This window comes from Enhydra lutris, unplaced genomic scaffold (assembly GCF_002288905.1).
Source record: "Enhydra lutris kenyoni isolate GAN:26980312 unplaced genomic scaffold, ASM228890v2 scaffoldscaffold44, whole genome shotgun sequence".
In the NCBI taxonomy this organism is placed as follows: Eukaryota; Metazoa; Chordata; class Mammalia; order Carnivora; family Mustelidae; genus Enhydra; species Enhydra lutris.
The window spans coordinates 15434081-15458453 of record NW_019154128.1 but is presented as its reverse complement, the minus strand read 5'-3'; the positions used below and the strand labels follow the sequence as shown (position 1 = coordinate 15458453).

Genomic DNA, 24373 nt, shown 5'->3' with positions numbered 1-24373 from the left:
GATTTGTACTTTCATTGTCTCATCTGGATATATAATTTTCTACAATTAAAAAAAGTTAGATTCGGTCTACAATAAAAACAAAACAAACAAAACTAGACATTTCCTAGTAAGATGATAGTATAAGAGTTCCCACACAGTTTCCTCCCAATCCCCCACTAGAAACTGATTTAAGTGATTAAAGAAAAGCAAAAATAAGAATTATGTTGGGACGCCTGGGTGGCTCAGTTGGTTAAGCGGCTACCTTCGGCTCAGGTCATGATCCTGGCGTCCTGGGATCGAGTCCCACATCAGGCTCCTTGCTCATCAGGGAGCCTGCTTCTCCCTCTGCCTCTGCCTGCCATTCTGTCTGCCTGTGCTTGCTCTCTCTCCCTCTCTCTCTGACAATAAAATCTTTAAAAAAAAAAAATAAGAATTATGTTACTAATGTTGAAACAGAGAATCGTCAAACATGTGATCACTAATTTGAAGGAATTTTTTTGGTCTGTTATGCTAAAGTTTGAACTTCTGGGATGATCTATCACTCTCCTTAAGGGAGCAGCATAATACTATGGGAAATATAGGTAGAGAAAATTCTAGAAGTCACTAGTGAGCCTGTGTTTGGGTAGATGACGGAGGATAGACTGCATTCCTAGGGGGGCTGTGGGGAAATTATATATAACTCTTCTCTGTTGAGAGGAGCCAACAGTGTTCTGTGGTATCCTAGCAGGTCTAGCTAAGGGCTTTACCATGCATACTTTAATTCATTGACCTGGCATTCTAGATGGAGTACAGACTTGCTGTGATGTCTGGAGAGAACCCTTTTAATATGGAAATATGGAGTTAGAAACCAAGGATGGATGTGAGAGATGGGAAATGATCCATTTAGAGCCCTCTCATAGCTGTGGACTTTGGGCTAACAGCAGCACTAGCATCTGGGCTGACAGGAAATACTTAGGGCTTTGTCCAGTACTCCATGGGCCCAAGGGATCTTTTCAGGAGCATGGCCTGGACACCTCAAAGCAGAACAGTGTTTTGGAGTAAGGGCTGGGGGCATTTCTGTGGCGGTAATGGTTACTCTCCCTATTTGGTGAAGTTGGCCTCTGGGAAGGTGGTTTCAAAAAAGTACCAAGGAAATGCATAGAAGGACACAGAGACTGCCTTCAGGTCCGTATCCCACCCAATCCAGAGCTGCTAAAAGACCTAACCTGTATGCCTTCTAGTCCTAATTTAAAAAAAAAAAAATTTTTTTTTTAAGTTTCAAATGAAGAAGAGTTACAAGGGCAGCACAAAATGACTTTATAGATCTCACCTCTTATGACTATTTTGTCTCTGTCACCTATTTGAGATAATTTGTTTCTTTTCAGCACTATTTGGGTATAAATTACAGAAATCATGCTTTTTAATCCCTAACTAATTTAATATTTATTTCCTAGGAACAAGGAATTCTGTAAAATACTTCAGTATGAGAATTTAATTTAGGAAATTTAACTTTGGCATAGTATCTTGTCTTTAGCCTATATTCTGTTATTTTTCCCCCAGTAATGTTCTTTGTAGGGTTTAGCTTTTCTGGTCCAGGTTTCTGCCCAGGACTGTGTTTTGCATTGAGTTTTCATGGCTCCTTCAGTCTCTTCATCTGTGGCAGTTCCTCACGAGCCTTTTGTCTTCAATGACTGTGACTTTTTTTTTTTTTTTTTTTATAGTATGAGCTTTTTATTTTGTACCTTGTCTCTCAGTTTGGATGCGTCTGATGTTTCCTTGAGATTAGATTCAGATTATGTATTTTTGGCAGGAATGCCACAAGAATAAGGTGTGTCCTCTGTGCCTCACATCAGCAGGCATGTCATGTCCGTTTTCTGGTTGCTGATGGGAACTTTGATCACTTAAGCAAAGTATCTACCAGGTTTCTCCATGGTAACGTTAGCATATTTTTCCCTTTGTAAGTAATGAGCATTTTTTGGGGAGATACTCTGAGGTGACATACATAGCCCTTTCGTCAGCACACTCTCACCTGCTGGTCTAAGCATCCATTTTCGATTTTTGCCTGAATCAGTTATTTCTGTGATAGCTGCGAAATGGTGATTTTTCCAACATTAATCGTTCCTTCTTCATTTATTAGTTGGCATCCTGCTATAAAGAAACCCATTTCCCTCATCTGTTACTATCAGTATTTGTTTTGTGCTTAAATTTGTCCCTGATTTGGTCAGGAGCCCCTCAGGTACCTTGCTGTGCCCTTTTAGCAAGTCCTGTGGTGGTGGTGGTGGTGGTGGTGGTGGTGGTGGTGGTGTTTTTTATTTTTTTTTTATTTTTTTATTTTTTAAAGATTTTATTTATTTATTTGACAGAGAGAGACACAGCGAGAGAGGGAGCACAAGCAAAGGGAGTGGGAGAGGGAGAAGCAGACTTCCCGCTGAGCAGGGAGCCCTATGTGGGACTCGATCCCAGGACGCTGGGATCATGACCCGAGCCGGAGGCAGCCGCCCAACCAACTGAGCCACCCAGGCGTCCCGGTGGTGGTGTTTTTTAAATAGCGTTTTCTTATTTTATACCAGATTGTTTCAGGTTCATCTTAAACTTATCCTCCAGAGAGTTCTAATTCTCTTTTGGGTGGGTGGTGTCAAGAAACCACAATCTCAGCACTGCGTGACTGTTCGCGAGAGGATTTTAACTTGCTGAAAGGGAAGAACTGAAAGGACTGTTCACTAGTGCTGATTTTGGACACCGCCTGCTTGGTGTGATTGGCTCTTGTCCACGCTTTCTGGACCTGGCAGTCCACAGTGTTTTAATTTCTATAGACTTCCAGTGTGTTCTGATCTCAGAGCGAGTTCCCCTTTATTATTTTTTTTTCTCTTTATTTTATTTACTTATTTATTTGACAGACAAGATCACAAGTAGGCAGAGAGGCAGGCAGAGAGAGGGGGAAGCAGACTCCCTGCTGAGCAGAGAGCCCAATGTGGTGCTCGATCCCAGGACCCTGAGATCATGACCTAAGCCGAAGGCAGATGCTTAACCCACTGAGCCACCCAGGTGCCCTTTTTTCCCTCTTTAAACACATTCTCTCCTCTAGGTGAATTTTAGGATCACCTGTAGAAAAGTCATATTCCAAAGAAGTTTCATTATTTATTTGAAAGGTATTGAACTGAATTTATTATTTAAGTTAGGGTAGAATTCATTTTTATTTTTAAATTTATTTTATTATTATAATTTTTTTACAAGTTTGAGACTTCTCACTTAAGATTAAGCAATGATTTCATTTACTCTTACAGGTGTCAGTAAGGGGTTTGTAGTTTTTATCACATGAATCTTGGGTATCTCTTGTTATAATTGTTACTGTTTTTGTTAGAATATAATTGTTGATAGTTTCGTGTTTGTGAATAGCATCTTTTTGACATTTCTTTTATTTAATGAGTTTATATATATGGACAAGTGCCTAAAACTATGAATGCATAATAATGAATTTTATTGGGCCACTACCCAGGTCAGTCATTAGGACCTCGCTGGTTACCTGGAAGCTCCCTTTATGTTTGACCTAATTACAGCCTGCTCTGTCGTTCCTTCCCTCCTAAAGCCAGCAAGTTAAGGGGCAATACAGCTGTTTACATGCCTGTCATTGTTCAATATAAGGAAGAATGACAGTTGAGCAGGGTAGACTTTTTTTTTTCCCCTGCCACAAAATTCTGAAGAGATGTTTACTGTGTGGGCTTTTGTGTAAGGGACAAAGAAGAACATAATTGCCTGTTTTTAAGACTAGCTTTATGAAACATGCAGATTTATTTTTTGTAAGTCTGTTTCTTATTGAGTCTATCCTTGAATAAAGCCGAGATAATAATATTAAGTAAAAAGTAGTCTTTCTGAAGTGTGTTTTGTTTAGATGTCAAAATAGTAGCCTACCTAACTTGATACAGAAGTTGAAAACCATTGTTAGGGTTTCTCTTAGTTTAATGAGGTTGTGGAAGTTACTCCTCCTACTCCCATAGCCTCAGCTATCTTTCAGCATTGCTGATCGTGATTAATGAATGCTTTTTCTCCCACCATCCCTTAGATTTCTATGTCAGGTTCTGTCCTTAGGGCTCTTCTCACTCTGCGCTTTGTCTCTCTGAGCCGGTTGTTTCAATGCCTACATTTATCCTCATAAAATCCACTTTTATTTACTAGACCAGGTTTTCCTGACCTGTGATTCTCTCAAATTAAAAAAGGATGATTTTTAACGGGGGTCATCTCAATTGATTTTACATCTGCCTGGTAGAGTTTTTAGGAATCAGGAATTTGGCCAAAGTCTGGCCTAGGGAAATCTTGGCAGAATAGGAAGTACAGAGGAAACGGCCTATGGAAATAAATGATTATGCTATAAATGGTAATTTATTATTAGATATATTATCATCAGTTTCAATACTTTATCTCTCTCTTTTTAATACAAATAAGGTCTTCTTTTTTTTTAAAGATTTTATTTATTTGACAGAGAGAGCACAAGCAAGCAGAGAGGCAGGCAGAGGTAGAGGGAGAGGGAGAAGCAGGCTCCCTGCTGAGCAGGGAGTGCGATGCAATGTGGGGCTCCATGCGGGGCTCGATCCCAGGATCCCGGGATCATAACCCAAGCTGAAGGCAGATGCTTAACTAACTGAGCCACCCAGGCGCCCCACAAATAAGGTCTTTATAGTTGTTTGAACCTTTTGAGAAATGATGTTAGTATTATGCTTGAAGTGTTAATTCTAAAAACTTTCATCCTTTTATCCCTGTCTTTCCATTGTTAAGTGCTAAGTTGAAAGCGCTTGCATTCTTACAGATATGAAAAGCAAAAGATGAACATAGGGGAAGGAAAGGAAAAGTAAGATAAAAACAGAGAGGGAGACAAACCGTAAGAGACTCTTAACTTTAGGGAACAAACTGAGGGTTGCTGGAGGGGAGGTGGGTGGGGGATGGGGTAACTGGGTGATGGGCATTAAGGAGGGCATTTGATGTAATGAGCACTGGGTGTGATACGCAACTGACCAGGATCACTAAATTCTACCCCTGAAACTAGTAATACACTCTATGTTTACTAACTTGAACTTAAACAACAACAAAAAAAGTTTAAAGCCTCAGGGGAAAAAAAAATAAATTGCTTTCTAATGCTAAGAAAGAAAAAAAAGGAGCATTACATTAGTGCAGGCTTTGTTATATATAACTGGTTGGGGCTCTTTTTTATTTTCAGTTCTGTAGCAATACACAAATGAATATCTTTCTGGAAAAATGTGACTGTAAAAATTCTTACAGTTTTGTTTTTTTTTAAAATACATTAAAAACTTCTGGTTTTGCTTCTAGAAAAACTGATTGCTTATCAACGAGAGTTTCTTGCCTTGAAAGAACGTCTTCGAATAGCTGAACATAGAATCTCTCAGCGCTCTTCTGAATTAAATGCCATTGTACAGCAGTTCAAGCGTGTAGGAGCAGAAGCAAATGGAAGTAAGGATCCATTAAATAAATTTTCAGGTACAAATGACATTTTTAGTTTTATAAAAATTATTATTTTCAAAGGGTTACGTGACGTAATTTATTTGAAAGTCGTGTAAAGTAGCTTATCAGCCAGCATTTATTACTGTTTTCAGAGAGAGACATTACACAAACCTTCACTATCATGGTAAATTATAAAACAGTTGTGATTAGTTACTCACTTTGATTTTAAGAGAGTAACATAATATTGATTTAGATTTCAGTTGGATCAATTTCACCGACAGTAGCAAAAAGCCAGATCTTTTAAAAACCATATTCCAAATGAGATTAAAATTTAATTTTGTGTTTTTACATGTTTATGTTGTGACCTGTATGGGCCTCAGATAGACTCTGGAGAACCTTTGAGCTATTTGAAACAATTAGTACTCTTATCTCTGACTTAGAGGAAAAAAATATGGTTTTATTACAGTGTGCACTTTTGGGGGTATCTGATCTGTTGCTTCTCTGACAACTTGTGGTTAGAGAAAGATGAGTGACAACTACCCTCTCTCTGTTTCTGTGTTTTCATTAGTCCAATAATTAAATTGACATGTGTATGTAATCAGTTGCCTCAGAATTTATGTAATCTTTCAGGATTAATATACTTTTTCATTTAGCAGCATCTTTTCCCATCCTTTATTATTCATTCCTCTTGTCTTAGATTCACTACCTGACCTTATTTTAAATTTTCATGCTCCATGTTTCTCCTCCTGATTGTGAAATGTGTGATATGGCACAATAACACTTAAAATTATAGAATGGGATAGATAATAAAAAATAAAGCACCCATAAGCCTGCTGCCAGTTGATTTCTGCTAACATTTTTTGTTTCCTTCTAGTCTTTTTTCCACTTAGGTTTTTCTTCAAAATTGTGATTGGGTATTAGAGCCTCGTTTTACCTTTTAAAATTAGGCTATTAGTATTTTACTGTGTCTTTGAATATTCTTCAAAAATGCAATTTTTATTGGCCATATGTCAGTTAACCATATACTATAATGTATTAAATATTTTTCTAATATTAGGCAAATAGGATTTTCCTATATTGTTTTTTCTCCCCAATTTCTAACTCTGCGATGAACATCTTTGTGTATAAATTGGTCACATTTCTGGTAGCCCTTATGTTATTTCTTTACATTATAATTTCCTTAAAGACAAGGATCTATGTTTTGATGGCTTGTTCATTTCTAAACACATGACACAGTGGCTGGGACAAAATAGATAATCACTAAATATTTGTTGCGTGCATAAAAGTGAAATTCCTAAAAGGGAAGTTACTGACTAGTAAAGCAGACATGTTCTAGGGTTTTTGATGCTCTTCTGAATAGCTGAAACTCCTCCAAGAAAAACAGAAGAACTACTTGAAAATTAGGATCTGTACAGGGCATTCTCAAGTTGTGCTGTTTAAATTATTGTACTTGTATTTTTTTTGAAAGAAAAAAAATCTTCCATGTGAAAATTCAGTAAAATAGAATAGCATAAGGAGAGTGAAAGTTATTGTGGTGAATGTGCTTATTACATTTTCATAAATGGGTAGCATGTTTCGAGTGTGTTCTGCAGGGCCTGAGTTCTGAACTGAACCTTTAAAACAGCAAATGATGAAAGCATTCCGTGATGAAAGCATTCTGCCTTCTCATGGTACTTAGGCTTCTTCAGAGTGGTATCAACATTGGGACTCTGTGAAACTCTGGTTGCAGAAGTGTGTTTTTTCATTTTAAATGGAGATCTTATTCACCAAAGTATAAAATCAGGAAAGAAAATTCTTTAGTTCTAGTGCTCATAAATTTTTACTGCTATATTTGTAAAATCAGTAACTTCTGTAAGTAAGGCGATCATTAATTATGCTTTTCTGTTTTAGATAATACCCTTAAGCTATTAAAGGAGTTAACAAGCAAAAAATCTCTTCAAGTGCCAAGTATTTATTATCATTTGCCTCATTTATTGCAAAATGAAAGAAGCCTTCAGCCTGCTCTGCAGATTGGTAACGGAAGAACAGGAGGTATGTTTATTTTGTTTCTTACTGTGGTTGTACTGCTGGTCTTAATTGGATCTTGGAGTATAACATTGACCATTAGAAATCTGGCAGGTCAAAGAAGAAAAATTCCTTCTCTCTGCATAATAACTTAGGATTCATTTACATTGAAAGGAGTTAGATATTTTTCACCATAGATCAGAGTATATAGCTGAAAAGGGTCATGAGAAATCTGGTTTTAGCCCCATCTCCAGGCAGAAAAATGTTTAAACCTTTTTAATTTTTCTGTTTTTAAAAATTTGAGATGACTTTTTCTTCTTGTGTTTTCTTTCTACATTAATAGTTCTCACAGTCTCATCAAGAGAGGTTTTTTTCTGTTTGCCCCTGCTTTTTCTTAAAGAGCTGGAAGGCATATAATCACTTTTGTTTAACCTTTCAGACAATAATAGAAATACTTTGGTTTGCTTTTTTTCTCATATAGTGAAAATATAGTTTATTGTTTATTTTTTTCCTCTTGTTAGAACTGCCAGAGGTTTAATTTTCCTTGTGGGCCCTACTTACTGTTATTTCATGATTTTTATTCCTCTATTTTGACTTTATTAATGTTTTCTTTGGAGGTTTTAAAATATAGATAGCAAAATATCGTTTTGCTCCCCTAATAAGTCTTTTGTCTTTTGTTAAAACCATTACCCGATAGATACTGGGGTTCATATTTGTGATAATGTTTCTGAAATGCTGATTTAATCTGCTTTTGATTCAGTGGGATTCTTGGGTATTTACTTTTTTGTGTGTGTTGCGTTTTCTCATATTATTTGATCTATTAGCATAAGCTTTTATATTTGTCTTTTTTTAGTTCTGCCATCTTTCTACTTTATGAATCATTTAAAATTGCACTCTGCCTCCTAAGGAAGTGATAATTCTTAAAATGTCATGTTCAGACTAACTCATTCTTCCATTTCCTTATTGATTAAATAAGTATTTATCCAGCAGATGCTGGATGTACGAAGACTAACAAGATGGGTGGTGTACTCTGAATTATTTTCTTTAGAACATTGATCATTAATTATTTCTGAAGTTGATATTATATCTCTCCATTTAATAATCACTATTTGGGTAGGGTGTCTTGTCATTTAGTACATTTGCTGGTTTAGATGATGTCTTCATTAATAAGAATATCAAATGAAAAGAAAGTACAAGTATTATTTTTTTTAATTTTATTTTTTCAGTGTTCCAAGATTCATTGTTTATGCACCACACCCAGTGCTCCATGCAATATGTGCCCTCCTTAGTACCTACCCACCACCAGGCTCACCTAACCCCCACCCCTCTCCCCTCTAAAACTGTCAGTTTGTTTCTCAGAGTCCACAGTCTCTCATGCTTCATCTCCCCCTCCGATTTCCCCCAACTCACTTCTCCTTTCCATATTCCAGTGTTCTCCATGTTATTCCTTATGCTCCAAAAGTAAGTGAAACCTTATGATACTTGACTCTGCTTGGCTTATCTCACTCAGCAAAATCTCCAGTCCTGTCCATGTTGACACAAAAGTTGGGTATTCACCCTTTCTGATGGAGGCATAATATTCCATTATCTATATGGACCATATCTTCTTTATCCATTCTGAAAGTATAAGTATTTTTAAAGTCATTTAAAAGTTCGCAACGTCTAATAGGTTCTCCTATGGTAGCTCCTTGTTATTTTGTAAATGTGACATTCTCTTACCCTTTTGAAGATACTTTCCATCCCATTCGTTTATGACTTTATCATAAATATAATGAAATCTTGGTCAGCTAGATTTCTGCTAGTTAGCATTGTTACCAAGCTGGCACTACTTTTGAGAGGTAGAAAAAGCAGACAACTTGAGAAAAAAAATACAAGAAAACCCTCAGATTTACATTAAAATCACTTTCTTAAATCCATCAGCAGTGGTTCTTAACATTTTTAGAGTCAAAGAACCCTTTGGCTATCCTAGGAAAACTATACACTTTCTATTTAGAAAAATGCACATAGAAAAAGTAATTCTGTATATATATGCTGGGATTTTGTGCAGCTCCAAAATCTTTTTAGGGACTTTATATTAAGAATTAAGAACTTTTCTTTTTCAAATTTTTAATGTATTTATTTGAGAGCGAGAACATGAGCAGGGGGGCTCAGAGGGAAAAGCAGACTTCTCACTGAACAGGAAGCCCCATGCAGGGCTCACTCAATCCTGGGACCCCGAGATCATGAACTGAGCCAAAGGCAGACACTTAACCAGCTGAGCACCCAGGTGCCTCTTCTGTTTTTTAGAGCAAAGAAAAACTGCTTCTTGCTAAAAATTGTTATAAAGTGGTCAGGCTGACTAAATAAGGAACAGCACTCAGACCAGTTAAGTCTTCCTAAGACTAAAGAGGGAGAATGTTCCAGGTAACTACTGTCTAAAGAGGGGCTTGAATTCTTTGTGAAGAACAAAAACCTGCCAGCCACCCCCCCAACCCACACCCTTTCTAGATCCTTCCATGAAATTTGCAGGCTGCAATAAATACATAAAGCAACTACAGATGGGTAAAGGGCGTATTGTACAACTAGGGTTACAAAATATTTAAGGAAACCCACATTGTGAATGACTTAATACTCAAGGAAATTGAATTTGCAGAGCAAGGAGAATGTAATATAGAAATTATACATATTCAGTATATTTTAGAGGGATGAGAGGCCAGTTCATAAAGGATTAGTTGGTTATCTCTGGTTCTAATTTCATCGACTTATATTTAAAATTACCATATAGATGGACTAATAAGCAGTAGATACAGCTGAAGATCAGATTAGCAATCTGAACGATTGAGCTATGTAGTTCTTCTAGAACACTACATCGAGGGCATGAAGAATTGGGGTAGATGGGGTGCCTGGGTGGCTCAGTCGATTAAGTGGCTGCCTTCAGCTCAGGTCATGATCCCAGGTTTCTGGGATCGAGCCCAACGTCGGGCTCCTTGCTCTGTGGGGAGCCTGCTTCTCTTTCTCCTCCTGCCTGCCTGCCGCTACCCCCACTTGTGCTCTCTCTCCAGTCTTTCCACTTAGCCCCATTTCCAGTACCCTAATTCAGAGCACCTAACTTCTAACTGATCTCCCCAAAACACTTTTACTCTGAATACTTTTATATCTGTTTGCCAAAAAATTTGGTAATCTTTTTAAAATTAAAAATTGGATAATGTCACTCCCCTACTTATAACTTTACAGTGACTTTTTCTTATAGTCAGTTAAAACTAAATTTAAGGTTACATTTGATCTGACCCCTAATTAATTCTCTGAATCTAGGCTCATTCTGCTTTAGATACATTCTCTTCTATTTCTTGACTGTGTTAAGATCATTGTTTCTTTGGGGCCTTACTGTTTCCTCTTCTGGAATGTTCTTCATCTGCTCTTTCTTATCATTAGTTATCAGTTCAGGTGATATAAGAGAGGCCTTCCATAACATTGGTGTCTATAGAGGTATCTGGCCCTTTCCCTTTCCCCACTTACTCTTTTTAATATTGCCACATTTTAATTTGTTAGAACCTATCACCTGCTAAGATTATATTATTTATCTTTTTCCCTCTGCTAGAATATTGATTCCGTGAGGTGAGGGACCTTACCTACGTTGTTCACTATTATCCTTATCACCTAGAATAATACCTTGGGTTCGATAGGTGTTCAGTAAATATTTGTTTGGAACAAATATAGGAAATTTCTTTTTAAAATAATTTTATTTAATTAATTTTAAAATTGAAGTATAACTAACATGCAGTGTTATATTAGTTTCAGGTGTACAATATGACTCAACAATTCTATACTCAGTGCTTGTTATAAGTATATTTTTAATCCCTTTATCTGTTTATCCATCCTCCCACCCACCTCCCATCTGGCAAACACCAGCTTATTTGCTGTACTTCAGAGTCCATTCTTTTGGTGTCTTTTTTTGTTATTTGTTTTGTTTCTTAAATTCCACATATCAGTGAAATCGTATAGTATTTATCTTTCTCTGACTTACTTCACTTTCCATTATAGCCTTTAGGTACGTCCATATCGTTGCAATGGCAAGATCTCATTCTTTTTTATGACTGAGTAGTATTCCATTGTATGTATGTACCACATCTTGATCCATTCATTTATGGATAGAAACTTAGGTTGTTTCCATATCTTGGATATTGTAAAAATGCTGCAGTAAACATAAAGGTGAATATATCTTTTTGAATTCATGTTTTCCTTTTCTTTGAGTAAATACCCAGTGGTGGAATTAATGGATAGTTCTATTTTTAGTTTTTTGAGGAACCTCCATTCTGTTTTCCACAGCGGCTGCACCGGCTTGCATTTCCACTAACTGTGCATGAAGGTCCCTTTTTCTCTACATCCTTGACAACACTTGTAATTTTTTGTCCTTTTGAATTTAGCCATCCTGACAAGTATGAAGTCATACCTCATTGTGGTTTTGATTTGCATTCCCCTGATGACGTTGCACATCTTTTTATGTCTGTTGGGCATCTGTATGCTTTCTTTGGAAAAATATCTGCTTAGGTTTTCTGCCCATTTTAAAATTAGATTATTTGTGGGTTTTTTGGTATTGAGTTGATATGAGCCACTTATTGGATATATCATTTGCAAAAATATCTTCTCCCATTCACTGGGTTATCTTTTTATTTTGTTGATTGTTTCCTTTGCTGTGCAAAAGCTTTTTATTTTTGGTATAGTCCCAGTAGTTTATTTCTGCCTTTGTTTCCCTTACGTGAGGAGATGACCCCAAAAAAATGTTGGTAAGCCTTGGACGTTGATTCAAGAGATTACTGCCTATCTTTTCTTTTAGGGGTTTTTGTGGTTCCATGACTCATACTTAGATCTTTAATCCATTTTGAGTTTATTTTTGTGTATGGTGTAAAAAAGTGGTACAGTTTTCCCAATACCATTTATTGAAGAAACTCTCTTTTTCCCATTGTATATTCTTGCCCCCTTTGTCACAGATTAATTGACCATATAAGTATAGGTGTATTTCTGGGTTTTCTGTTCTGTTCCATTGATCTGTTTTTATGCCAGTACCTCCCATACTGTTTTGATTAGTACAGCTTTGTAGTATATTTTGAAATCTGGGATTGTGATACCTCCACCTTAGCTCTTTCTCAAAATTGTTTTGCCTATTTAGGGTCTTTTGTGATTCCATACAGATTTTAAATTCTTTGTCTTAGTTCTGTGAAAACGGCTGTTGTTATTTTGATACAGATTGCATTGAATCTGTAGCTTGCTTTGGGTAGTACAGACACTTTAGCAATGTGGATTCTTTGAAGCCATGAGCATGGAGTACCTTTCCATTTGTTTGTGTCATCTTCTGTTTGTTTCATCAGTGTTTTTTAGTTTTTGGAGTACGGACCTTTCATCTCCTTAGTTAAATTTATTACTGGGTATCTTATTCTTTTTGGTGCAATTGTAAATGAGATTATTGTTTAATTTCTCTTTCTGCTATCTCATTATTAGTGAATAGAAATGCAACTGATTTCTGTGTATTTTGTATCCTGTGACTTTATTGAATTCATTTATCAGTTCTAGCAGTTTTTGGTGGAGTCTTTAGGGTTTTCTATATATAGTATCATGTCATCTGCAAATAGTGAAAGTTTTACTTCTTCCTTACCAATCTGGATGCCTTTTATATCTTATTCTTGTCTGATTGCTGTGGCTAGGACTTTGATTCCTGGGTTGAATAACAGTGGTGAGAGTGGACATCCTTGTCTTGTTCCTGATCTTAGAGGAACAGCTCTCAATTCTTCACCATAGGTGTGATGCTAGCTGTTAATTTTTCATATATGGTCTTTATTATGTTGTGGTATGTTCCCACTAAATCCACTTTGTTGAGAGTTTTTATCATGACAGATACTGGATTTTGTCAAATGCTTTTTCATTTATTGAGATGATCTTATGGTTTGTCTTTTCTCTTATTAACCTGATGTATGATGTTGATTTATTTGTGAATATTGAGCCACCCTTTCTTCCTTGGAATAAATCCCACTTGATTATGGTGAATTATTTTTGTCATATTGTTGGATTCAGTTGGCTAATATTTAGTTGAGGATTTTTGCGTCTATGTTCATGAAAGATATTGGCCTGTAGTTTTCCTTTTACTTAGTGCCTTCCTCTGGTTTTGGTATCAGGGTAATGCTGGAACTCATAGAATGAATTTTGAAGCTTCCTCTTTTTTTTTTTTTTTTTCCTAATAATTTGAGAAGAATGGGTATTAACTCTTTAAATGTTTGGTAGAATTTACCTATAAAGCCATCTGGCCCTGCACTTATATATTTTGGGAGTTGTGGTGTTTTTTTTTTTTTTTGCTGTTGTTGTTGTTTTGTTTTTTTTTAATTACTGATTCAATTTTGTTGCTAGTAATTGATCTGTTCAGATTTTCTATTTTTTCCTAATTCAGTTTTGGAAGACTATATGTTTCTAGAAATTTATCCATTTCTTTCATATTGTCCAATTTGTTGGCATATAACTTTTCATAAACTCTTATGAAAGTTTAAATGCTTTTGTATTTCTGAGGGGTTGATGTTATTTCTCCTTCTTCATTTCTGATTTTATTTATTTGAGTCTCTCTTTTTTTTTCTTGCTGAATCTTACTGAAGGCATATTAATTTTCTTGATCTTTTCAAAGAACTAGCTCCTGGTTTCATTGATCTGTTTTATTGTTAAGTCTCTGTTTCATTTATTTCTGCTGTAATCTTTATTATTGCCTTCTTTCTGTGGGCATTAGGCTTTGTTTGTTCTTTTTCTAACTCCTTTAAATGTTAGGTTGTTTACTTGAGATTTTTCTTGTTGAGATAAGTCTGTGTTGCTATAAACTTTTCCCTTAGAATAGCTTTTGTTTTCTCCTGAAGATGTGGGGCTGTTATGTTTTCATTTTCATGTTCTCTGTGTACTTTTTTCATTTCCTCTTTGATTTCTTGGTTGACCCATTCATTGTTTAGTAGTTTATTATTTATCCTCATGTATTTGTGTTCTTTCCAGATTTTTTCTTTTGATTTCTGGTTTTATACTACTGTGGTTTGAAAAGATGGATGCCATGATTTCAATCCTTTCCGATTTATTGGGACTTACATAATGGTCTAACGTTTATTTGATCTGTTCCAGAGACTGTCCCAAATCCCTTTGAAAGGAATGTGTAAACTGCTAGTTTTGGATTGAATGTTCTGAATATATCTAATTTATTGTTCAAAGCCATTCTTCCCTTGTTGATTTTTCTGTCTTAATGATCTCTCCATTACTGTAAGTGGGTATCTCCTAATATTATTGTAGTACTGTTAATTTCTTCGTTTCTGTCTGTTATAGTAGTTTCATATATGTAGGTGTTCCCATGTTGGGTGCATAAATATATACAATTGTTACATCCTTTTGTCAGGTAGTTCTCTTTATCATTATGTAGTGTCCTTTGTCTTTCTTTTTTAGTCTTTATTGCATAGTCTGTTTTGTCAGATAGAAATTGTGCTTTCCCAGTTTTGTTTTTACCTTCAGTTTGCACGGTAAATGTCTTTCCATCTCTTCATTGTCAATCTGCATGTGTCTTTCAGTCTGAAATGAAGTCTGTTATAGACAGCATATATATGGGTCTTGCTTTTTTATCCATTCAGTCACCTTCTTGTCTTACTGTCTTTTGATTGCATTATGTAGTCCATTTACATTTAAAGTGATTATTCATAAGTATATATTTAATGCCATTTTGTTCTTGTTTTAGGGTTGTTTTTGCAGTTCTTCTCTTGCTCTTTCCTCTGTGGTTTGGTGGATTTTGTTAGTGTTATGCTTGGATACCTTTCTCTTTGTTTTCTTATGTATCTATTACAGGTTTTTTTTTTTTTAATTTGTTTTAATTTTAATTTTTAATTTGTTACCATTATGTTCATATAGAACATCCTATGTAGTCTAAATTCATATAGAACATCCTGTGTAGTCTATGTAGACCTATAAATTGGTGGTCACTTAAGTTTTGAACCCATTCTAAAAGCACTGAATTTTTTCTATGTGCCTCTCCCCACTTCCCTGCCAGTTTATGTATATTATGTCATACTTACATACTTCTATGAATCTCCTGACTGAATTTTATAGTTATAATTTATTTTACCGCCTTTGTGCTTTAACCTCCATACTGGTGTTGTAAGTGATTAGTCTACTTTTATTATATGTTTGCATTTTATTTTATTATATCTGTGAAATTTTTTCCTTCCATAATCTTCTTACACTAAATTATTGCCTATTCTTTCTACTCTTCTTTAAAGAATTCCCTTTAATATTTTTTTGTTTTGTTTTGTTTTTTTGGTAAGCCTAGTTTAGTGGTGATGAACTCGTTTAACTTTTGTTTGTCTGGGAAGGTCATTATCTCTCCTTATATTCTGAATGATTGCCTCACTGTATAGAGTGTTCTTGGGTGAGTGTTTTATCCTTTTAGGGCTTTGGATATATCTTGCCACTCCATTCTAGCCTGCAAAGTTTCTGTTTGAAAATCAACTGTTAGGCTTATGTGGTTTCCCTTGTGTATAACTGTTTTCTTTTCTCTTGCTGTTTTTAAAATTTTCTCTTTATCACTTGTTTTTGTCATTTTAACTATTATGTGTGTTGGTGTGAACTTCCTTGGGTAAATTTTGTGGGGGGCTCACCGTGCTTCCTGGGTCTGGATATCTGTTCCCTCCCTGGAACAGGGAAATTTTCAGCAATAATTTCTTCAAATAAATTTTCTGTCACTTTCTGTCTTTTGAGATCCCTAAGAAGTGACCATTACTGTGCTTGATGATATTGTTGAGTTCCCTGACCCTATTCTCATTTTTTATTATTCTTTTTACTTTTTGCTGTTCAGCTTGGTTGCTTTCCATTACTCTGTCTTCCACATCACTACTTAGTTGTTCTGCCTCTTCTCTTCTGCTGTCAATTTGTTCTAGTGTATTTTGAATTTCAGTTACTGAATTTTCCATCTCTGACTGGTTCTTTTTTATATTTTCTATCTCTTTGTTGAAGGTCTTACTGAGATCCTCCACTTTTTTCTCAAGGCCAGTGAGTATCTTTATGACCATTACTTTGAATCCCTTATCAAGCATATTGCTTATATCTCCATTTCATTTAGCTCTCTTGCTGTGATTTTTGTCCTGTTCTTTCATTTTTGCCATATTACTCTGTCTCCTCATTTTGTCTAACTCTGTGCTTGTTTCTTTGTCTTAGGGAAATCAGCTCCATCTCCTGATCTTGAAAGTAGTGGCCTTATGAAGAGGTTTTGTGGTGTGTTGTAGCACAGTGTCCTCTGTTCACTGGAACCAGGCACTTCAGGGGTGTCTCCCGTGTGGCTATGTGGGTCCTACTGTGTGACTGGATTGCATTTACCTTTAGTCTAGTTGGCTGCAAGGGCCCATTTTTAGCTATTTGGGGTGCATTGGTCAGGGTTTGGTCCCTGTGCTTTTAGGGGGCTTGTAATAGGTCAGCAGTCAGATTGGATGCCTGCCCTTAGTCTGTGTGCTCTGGGACTGCAGGCACACTGAGCTGGGGGACACTATGTCTGCACTGCCAGTTATAAGGTTTGGCTCCTGGGACTGTGGCTACACTGGTTTGTATGGTTATATTCCCTTCTCCCCAGGACAGGAGTCACTTTGGAGTGGCACTGTTCCCTACTGGGGTTGCTTGCATGGTGTTTGGGGAAGATGTGACTTTGGAGGCATGCCTGCTGAGTGGGTCAGGTTGGATATGGTTACCTCTGAAAGGGAAGGCAGAGGTGGGACACTTGGTGTGAGCAATATGTGTAGAGAATGTTTGTGGTGGTTCCCACAAGTATCTGGCTATAAAGGTTGGGGGGGACTGGGGTAAAAGAATGGCACTTGCTAGCTCTTTTGTTCTTGAAGTCTCCTAAAGATTCCTGCACCTCTAGCACAAAATGTGAGCTACCCCAGGCACTTTCCAAACTGCTTCTGCCCTGCAGTGTCTCTGCAGAAGTATTTGCTATGCTGGCTCTTTGAGGGTGGGGACTCAGTTTTCTATTATCCTCCACCTCTCCTGAAGCTGATCCAGCTGATTTAAAAATACCTGGAGTTAGGGTCTGCTGATTTTAAAACTTTGGAAGCTAAGCCCCACTGTTTTTCAAAGCCAGATGTTATGGGGACTCATCTTTCCAGTGTGAGTTCTCCATGCCTGTGGTACCTGGTGTGGATTCTACTCCTCTCCCTCCTTGGTGCTTTGGTATCCCTCCTGTGTGAGGTTAGTCTCACAGAGGTTTGGTTCCTAAATGCATTTCTGCCCCCTCTGCCCCTCCTGTACTTCTCAGTGTGGCTTTCTTTACAATTGACTGTAAAGTCTCTTGTGCCAGTCTTTGAGTCTTTTCCAGAGTTAGTTGTACTGTGTGTCCATGAGCTTAGGATCTTACTGCTCTGCCATCTTCTCAGAAGTCCAAATATGACAGATCTCTTTTTAAGCCCCAGGAAGCTCTTCATCTCAAAATGGAAGAGAGGAGTGTGGCATCTACCTTTTGGGGCTATCTTTTAAACCATTTGGATCTTAGTGTTCTTTTTGGGGGGATGGTGATTACTGCTTTTTAAATTTTAATTCCAATACAGTTCATATATAGTGTTCATTTCAGTTGTACAATATAATGATTCAGTAATTTTATGTATTCCTGAGCACTCATCATAAGTGTATTCTTTAATACCCATCACCTATTTCATCTATCTTCCCACTCACCCCTCTAGTAACCATCTCTTTGTTCTGTGTGGCTAAGAGTCTGGTTTTTTGGTTTGTGTCTTTTTCCCCCCTTTGTTTTGTTTCCTAAATTCCACTATAGGTGGAAATCATACAGTATTTGTCTTTGTCTGACTTAATTATTTCTCTTAACATTATACACTATTGCTCCATCCATGTTGTTGCAAATGGCAAGACTGCATTCTTTTTATGGCCGAATAATATTCCAGTGTGTGTGTGTATACACCACATCTTTATCCTTTCATCCATCCATGGACACTTGGGCTGCTTCTGTTATTGGCTATTGTAAATAATGCTGTGGTAAACATAGGGGTGCTCTTATCTTTTTGGATTAGTGCTTTCATATTCTTTGGGTGAGTACCCAATAGTATAGTTACTGGGTCATAGGGTAGTCTGTTTTTAATTATTGAGGAAACTCCGTACTGTTTTCTACAGTTGCTGTTCCAGTTTGCATTTCTGCCACTAATGCATGAGGATTTCTTTTTTTCTCCACATCCTCATCAACACCTCTTTTCTTGTGTTGTTGATTTTAACCATTCTGACAGATGTGAGGTATTATCTCATTGTGATTTTGATTTGCCTTTTTCTGATGATGAGTCATGTCAAGCATCTTTTCATGTGTCTTGTTGGCCATCTGTATGTCCTCTTTGAAGAAATATCTGTTCAAGTTTTCTGTCCACTTTTAAATTTTTTAAAGATTATTTTTTTGTTGTTAAGTTGTATTCTTTATTTATTTTGGATACTAACCCTTTATCAGGTATGTCATTTGCAAATACCTTCTCTCATTCAGCAGGCTGTCTTTTAGTTTTGTGGATAGTTTCCTTTGCTATGCAGAAGCTTTTTATTTTGGTGGAGTCCTGATAGTTTATTTTTGCTTTTGTTTTCCTTGCCTCAGAAGACATACCTAGAAAAATGTTGCTATGGCCCATGTTAGATTATTGCCAATGCTCTCGTCTAGGATTTTTATGGTTTCATGTCTCACATTTAGGTTTTTAGTCTGTTTTGAGTTTATTTTTGTGTATGGTGTAACAAACTGGTCCAGTTTCCTTCTTTTGCATATAGCCAAATTATGGATGTTAGTGTTGTTATTTGCAGAATCATGGTAGTAGACTCATTGAGCTCTGATCTTCCAGCCTCAGAATTTCATGAATTCTAAGTATTTTGTAGCATTTCTGATAAATTTTTACATTACTAAGACTTAAATGTTTTTAATATTTGCAAAATATTTCTCTACTGGCTTTTTAAAAGATGTTATTTAAAAAAACTTCCTGTGGATTACAGTTCTATTATAACACAATATATGCATTCTTAAAATTTATCATACTATATAGAATTGTTCAATAAAAGGAGAAAAGTCAGTATCGCAGTGGTCAGAAACTTTGTCAGTTACGTGTACAAAAAGACAAAAAAAGAGCAGTTTTACACATGCTAAATGATTAAGAAATACTAAGTACTACAATAAATAAGGTACTGAATAATGCTTGAGGTTTGCCTGTTAAAATGGGCTTCAAAAGGATTGCCGCTTGGAAGATTTTGAGAAGTGTGATACAAGGCAGGTTACCTGCAATCTGGTGGAAATGTCAACACTAGATGTAGTCATGTGTGTTTCTTCATGTGCAGCAAACTGAGGCAGCTGGTAGAAGTTAGAAATATATACTGTTTGTGTATTTCTACATTGCTTGGTTCAGTTTTTTGAGCTCATTTCAAATGGTTGCCATTTTCTGTGTTTACCTAGTGAATGCTTGTCCCAGAGGAGAAATTGCACCTAAGCAAATGCAAAATCCATATGATGCTTAGATAGTTGCCCAATACATTAATCTCTCAGGAAAAAATTTGTGTTGCAAAACAACCATTATAGCAGAGCTGGCTATAATTTTAGCCTTAAAAAAGTTGCACGGGTAGTACAGACAGTGTTTTCATATACCTCACCCGGTTCCCCTAAATGTTCAGATTTTGTGTAACCATAATATAATGATCAAAACCAGGAACTTGACATTGATGCTGTCATATTAACTAACCTTACAGCCTCTTCAGATTTTGTCATTTTCTCATTCTTTTCTTGTTCCAGGATCAGACTCAGGATCCCGTATTTCATTTACTTGTCATGTTTCCTTCGTCTTCTGCTATCTCTCACAGTTCTTTATTCTTTCTTTGTCTTTCCTGATCTTGACACTTCAGAGAACACCTGGACAATTATTTTGTGGATTATCCCTAATTTGGGATCCTAAATTGGATCCTAATTTGGATTTGTCTGATATTCATGGTTAGATTGAGATTATGTGTTTTTATCAAGAAAACCACAGAAGGGATGTTGTGTCCTTCTGACTGCATTATATACATGATATCTGAGACATTGGGGTTTTTTTGAGACATTAATTTTTCAGATGTGTTCAGTGTTTCTGTCTTTTACTTGTGTAATATATATTTAATACTTTAGGGTCACTTGTTTTTAATGTCTTCATTTTTAACAGTACTTTGACTTTTTTTTGGATAAGCCCTGTGGAAAAGAATTACACTGTTAAGGCTATGCTTTTATAGGCTTTTATTATTTTTCTTTGTATAGTTGTACATTTTATAGTATATTTTGATTCCTCAATTATTATTGAGTAGTATATTTCGCTTTCTCAGTTGTTGCTATCAATTTGAGAGGGTATAATCATTTTTGAAATACTAGTGTTAGTCTATACCGTCTTTGTGAAATCTTTTTATGTAATTACTATCATTATTTTGTTTCAGTGTCAATAGTAATGGGAATTCCCACAGTGAAGAGAGAAGTGAAATCTTACCTCATAGAAACCCTTCATTCCCTTATTGATAATCTGTATCCTGAAGAGAAGTTGGACTGTGTTATAGTCGTCTTCATAGGAGAGGTAATTATTTGTCATTATTTTATTTTTTACTACACGTAATGTATAAGAGTTGAAACCACAAATGAATGTTTTAATATGCTTTTATAAGCATGCTTTTAAAAATGTAATGAATAAATGTTAGATAATACATTTTTTTCTGATAGTTAAACGTAAGTCTAACTTGTTATGTTTTCCTTAACTTGTCTCCTATAGTAACAGTCCAGGAATAGTGATCTGTTGTGAGGAGGATATTATTATATACATAAATCTTTAAGAGCAATGAGTCCCCGTATTTAGCTCTCAGACCTGAATTTAGAGATTTGCACTGATTTTCTTTGGGAGTTTTGAAACCCGAGAAAGGCTTTGCCTGGGTTGGGGTTTTATCATTTCCTTATTTTCTCTACCCCTACTCTGCATTCCCAAGATGCAGCCATTATTATTATTTTAAAAGTCAAAATATAAGGACGGGGAACATTTCTTATATTTTACTCTCCTCACAAGATCTAGGGAAAGCATATTAAATATGCTTTTTGGAAATAATGAAGGAAAGCCCCTGGAGTAAATATTTTCCTAATTATCATGTAGAATTTCAGAATATGAAAGGATTAGGACATTTTCTGGTTCTAGCATACTGATTCGCAACTTTTCTTGGTCTCTCATGTCTTTAAAAAAATATTATTAATGATTTCTTTAATATAAAAGTAAACACATGCATGCCATTTAAAACAATTACAGAAATGTGTAATGAAAATTTACTGGTTACTCCTCCATGTAGATATAACTACTATTGATGTTCTGAAATATATTTTAAGAAAATCTTCCTATGGCTTGTATACATTTATATGTAAATGGGATCATTATATATATTTGTTCATATCATGGACATTTTTCTATGCTAAGAAGAATATCATAGCATCGTTTTTTGTGATTGCAAAATAATCCATCGTATGATTTTAACATAATTGACTTAGTTTCTGATTGATAGCCATTTAGATTGTTTCAAATTTTTGATCTTTTTTTTTAAAGACTGCACTGTGCATTACTATAAGTAAATTGTTGGGGACTGGAATACTTACTGATGTGGGATCCATTCCTAAATGTGTAATTGCCTGTTCATAGTCCACATACATTAAAATGTTCACACATGGTCAAATGCCCTCCAGAAGTTGAGCCAGGTTATTCTTCCAGCAGTCTGAGAGAGACCTGTTCCCATGCTCTGTTAGATAATACTGCTCGATAATATTGGTCTTCAGGTTTTTTTGCCAAGTTGATGGGTAAAAAGAATATATTTCTTTTAATTTGGATTTCTTTACCAAATGGGATTAAATATTGGTTTGTATGTCTTTTGACCCTTTGTATTTATAGAGTGTATTTGTCAATCGCATATTGTATGTCAGTAGAAATTGGAATAGTCTCCTTGGTTTATATGTCTTGTGGCCATTTTTATTTATATAAATTTTTGTCAACTAGTAGAAATTGGGACAGTCTCCTTGGAAAGCAATTTGGCGATAGCTATTAAAATTTAAAGTACTAAATACTCAGTGACCTAACATTCTGCTTTTAAAAATTGAGGTACTAGAAGCATTTTCAAGTGTGTAAATATATTCAGGCTTATATACACATTTGTACAGCTCCTACATATGCATTAATTAGATGAATAGAGATAATGGTCTTGTGGAACAAACATTGCATGTTGTGAGAGTTGGGATTATGGGGTTATGCCACTTTCTCTTGTATACACTTTTGTAAGATTAGAATTTTGAGCATGTACTGATTTTTAATGAGGAAAAAAAAGCCTTAACACCATAAAAGAAAAGAAATTTGTACTTGGGTAAAGGGAAGACACAGGTTTTTTTCTCTTTTTTTTCTTCCTGTGTAGGGAAAAACTCACTACTTTCCTCCTGTGTGTTTGTTCCCTGTGTGCCTCTACTTCTTTTTCTTTTTTTTTTTTTAAGGTTTATTTATTTATTTGAGAGAGATTGAGAGACACAGATAGTGAGGGAGAGAGCATGAGCAGAGAGGAGAGGGAGAAGCAGGCACCCCGCTGAGCAGGGAGCCTGATGTAGGGCTCCATCCTGGGACCCTGGTAGGATCATGTCACCCAGGCATCCCTGTCCCTTCTTTGACCTAGACACTTCCTGGACACTTTTGGTCAGCAACTGTATGGAACTTTGCCCCACACCAAGGAATTCTCTGTGACAGCTGCTGGGTGTCCTACAGTTAAACTGAATTCTGATGCGATCTACCTGAAGTTGAGGTCAGATCTCACAGATTAAGGGCTCCTTTGCATAGAACTGGCTCCCATGCCCACATGCACGCATACTTCAGAGGCCAGTTGCAAGCCCTGTGTTTCTGACCAACCAGCTATAGGTTGGAGGTTCCAAAGAGCCCTCTCCTTGGGTGTGACTAATTTGTTAGAGTGCCTAACAGAACTCTGTGCAATACTTATGTTTACTAATTTGTGAAAGGATATGATAAAGGATAGAGATGACAGCCGGATGGAAGGGGTGTGCAGCACAGAGTAAGTAGGAAGGGGTGTGGAGCTTCCATGCTCACCGAGGGCGCCATTCTCCCAGCACCTTTATGTATTCACCAGCATGCAACCTCCCCAACCCTGTCCTTTTGGGTTTTTCTGGAGGCCTCATTACATAGTCATGACTTACTAAATCATTGGCCATTGGTGATTGATTCAGCCTCCTGGTCGTCTACCTTCTCTGGAGGTTGGAGGGGTAGGACCGAAAGTTCCAACACTCTGATCACATGGTTGGCTCTCCTGGCAGCCAGCCCCCATCCTTCATTAGGGTGGGGGGAAGTGTCCAAAAACCACCTCATTAATGTAACAGAAGAACATCTGCTGCGCTTATCACTTGTGAAATTGCCAGGGTTTGGGGAGCTCTGTGCCAGAAATGGGGCAAAGACCAAATATATATTATTACAAATCACAATGCCATAACTTAAAAATAGTTTTCAGTCTATAGGGTCAGATTTGTGTACGTAAGAATTCAGGACCCTCTTGCCATACCCCTTCACCTGATCACTAAGATGTAATAACATTGGGTATGGGGTAGATGACACACATTCAAGGCCTGAATTCTGCCATTTAACTGCCACGTGAGCCTCGTAAGTTCAGCAGTATTGCAGGCAGGTGTAGTGAGATCACACACAGGGAGAGGTGTTGCGTGCTTATAGTTCAGTGTGACTGCCTGCAGTTTTCTGAAGACCCCTGAATTGCGGTGTTTGTATATGTGTTGATGTAGATTTCAACATCTGGAAGAAAATCTGTTCTGAGCCACAAAGTTGACTTGAAGAATTGATGGATTTATAGAGTTCACTGAATTGCCTTTAGGCAATTGAAAATTATTAATCACCATGTTTGATTCTACCTTGATTAGTAGTTA

General features: G+C 36.4%; 1 protein-coding gene across 4 annotated transcripts in view; it reads left to right on the top strand.

Annotated features, from left to right (window-relative positions):
• LOC111155896 (mannosyl (alpha-1,3-)-glycoprotein beta-1,4-N-acetylglucosaminyltransferase, isozyme A) overlaps positions 1–24373 on the top strand; it is a 109663-nt gene that overhangs the window by 41654 nt on the left and 43636 nt on the right. For 2 of the 4 annotated variants that reach the window (XM_022516359.1, XM_022516357.1), the window contains 3 exons: positions 5278–5418; positions 7300–7440; positions 20863–20996. In XM_022516359.1, the coding sequence (XP_022372067.1) occupies positions 5278–5418; positions 7300–7440; positions 20863–20996 (416 nt within the window). Of the gene's footprint in view, positions 1–5277; positions 5446–7299; positions 7441–20862; positions 20997–24373 lie in introns of all 4 variants that reach the window. The other 2 variants (XM_022516358.1, XM_022516356.1) reach the window with 1 other exon arrangement.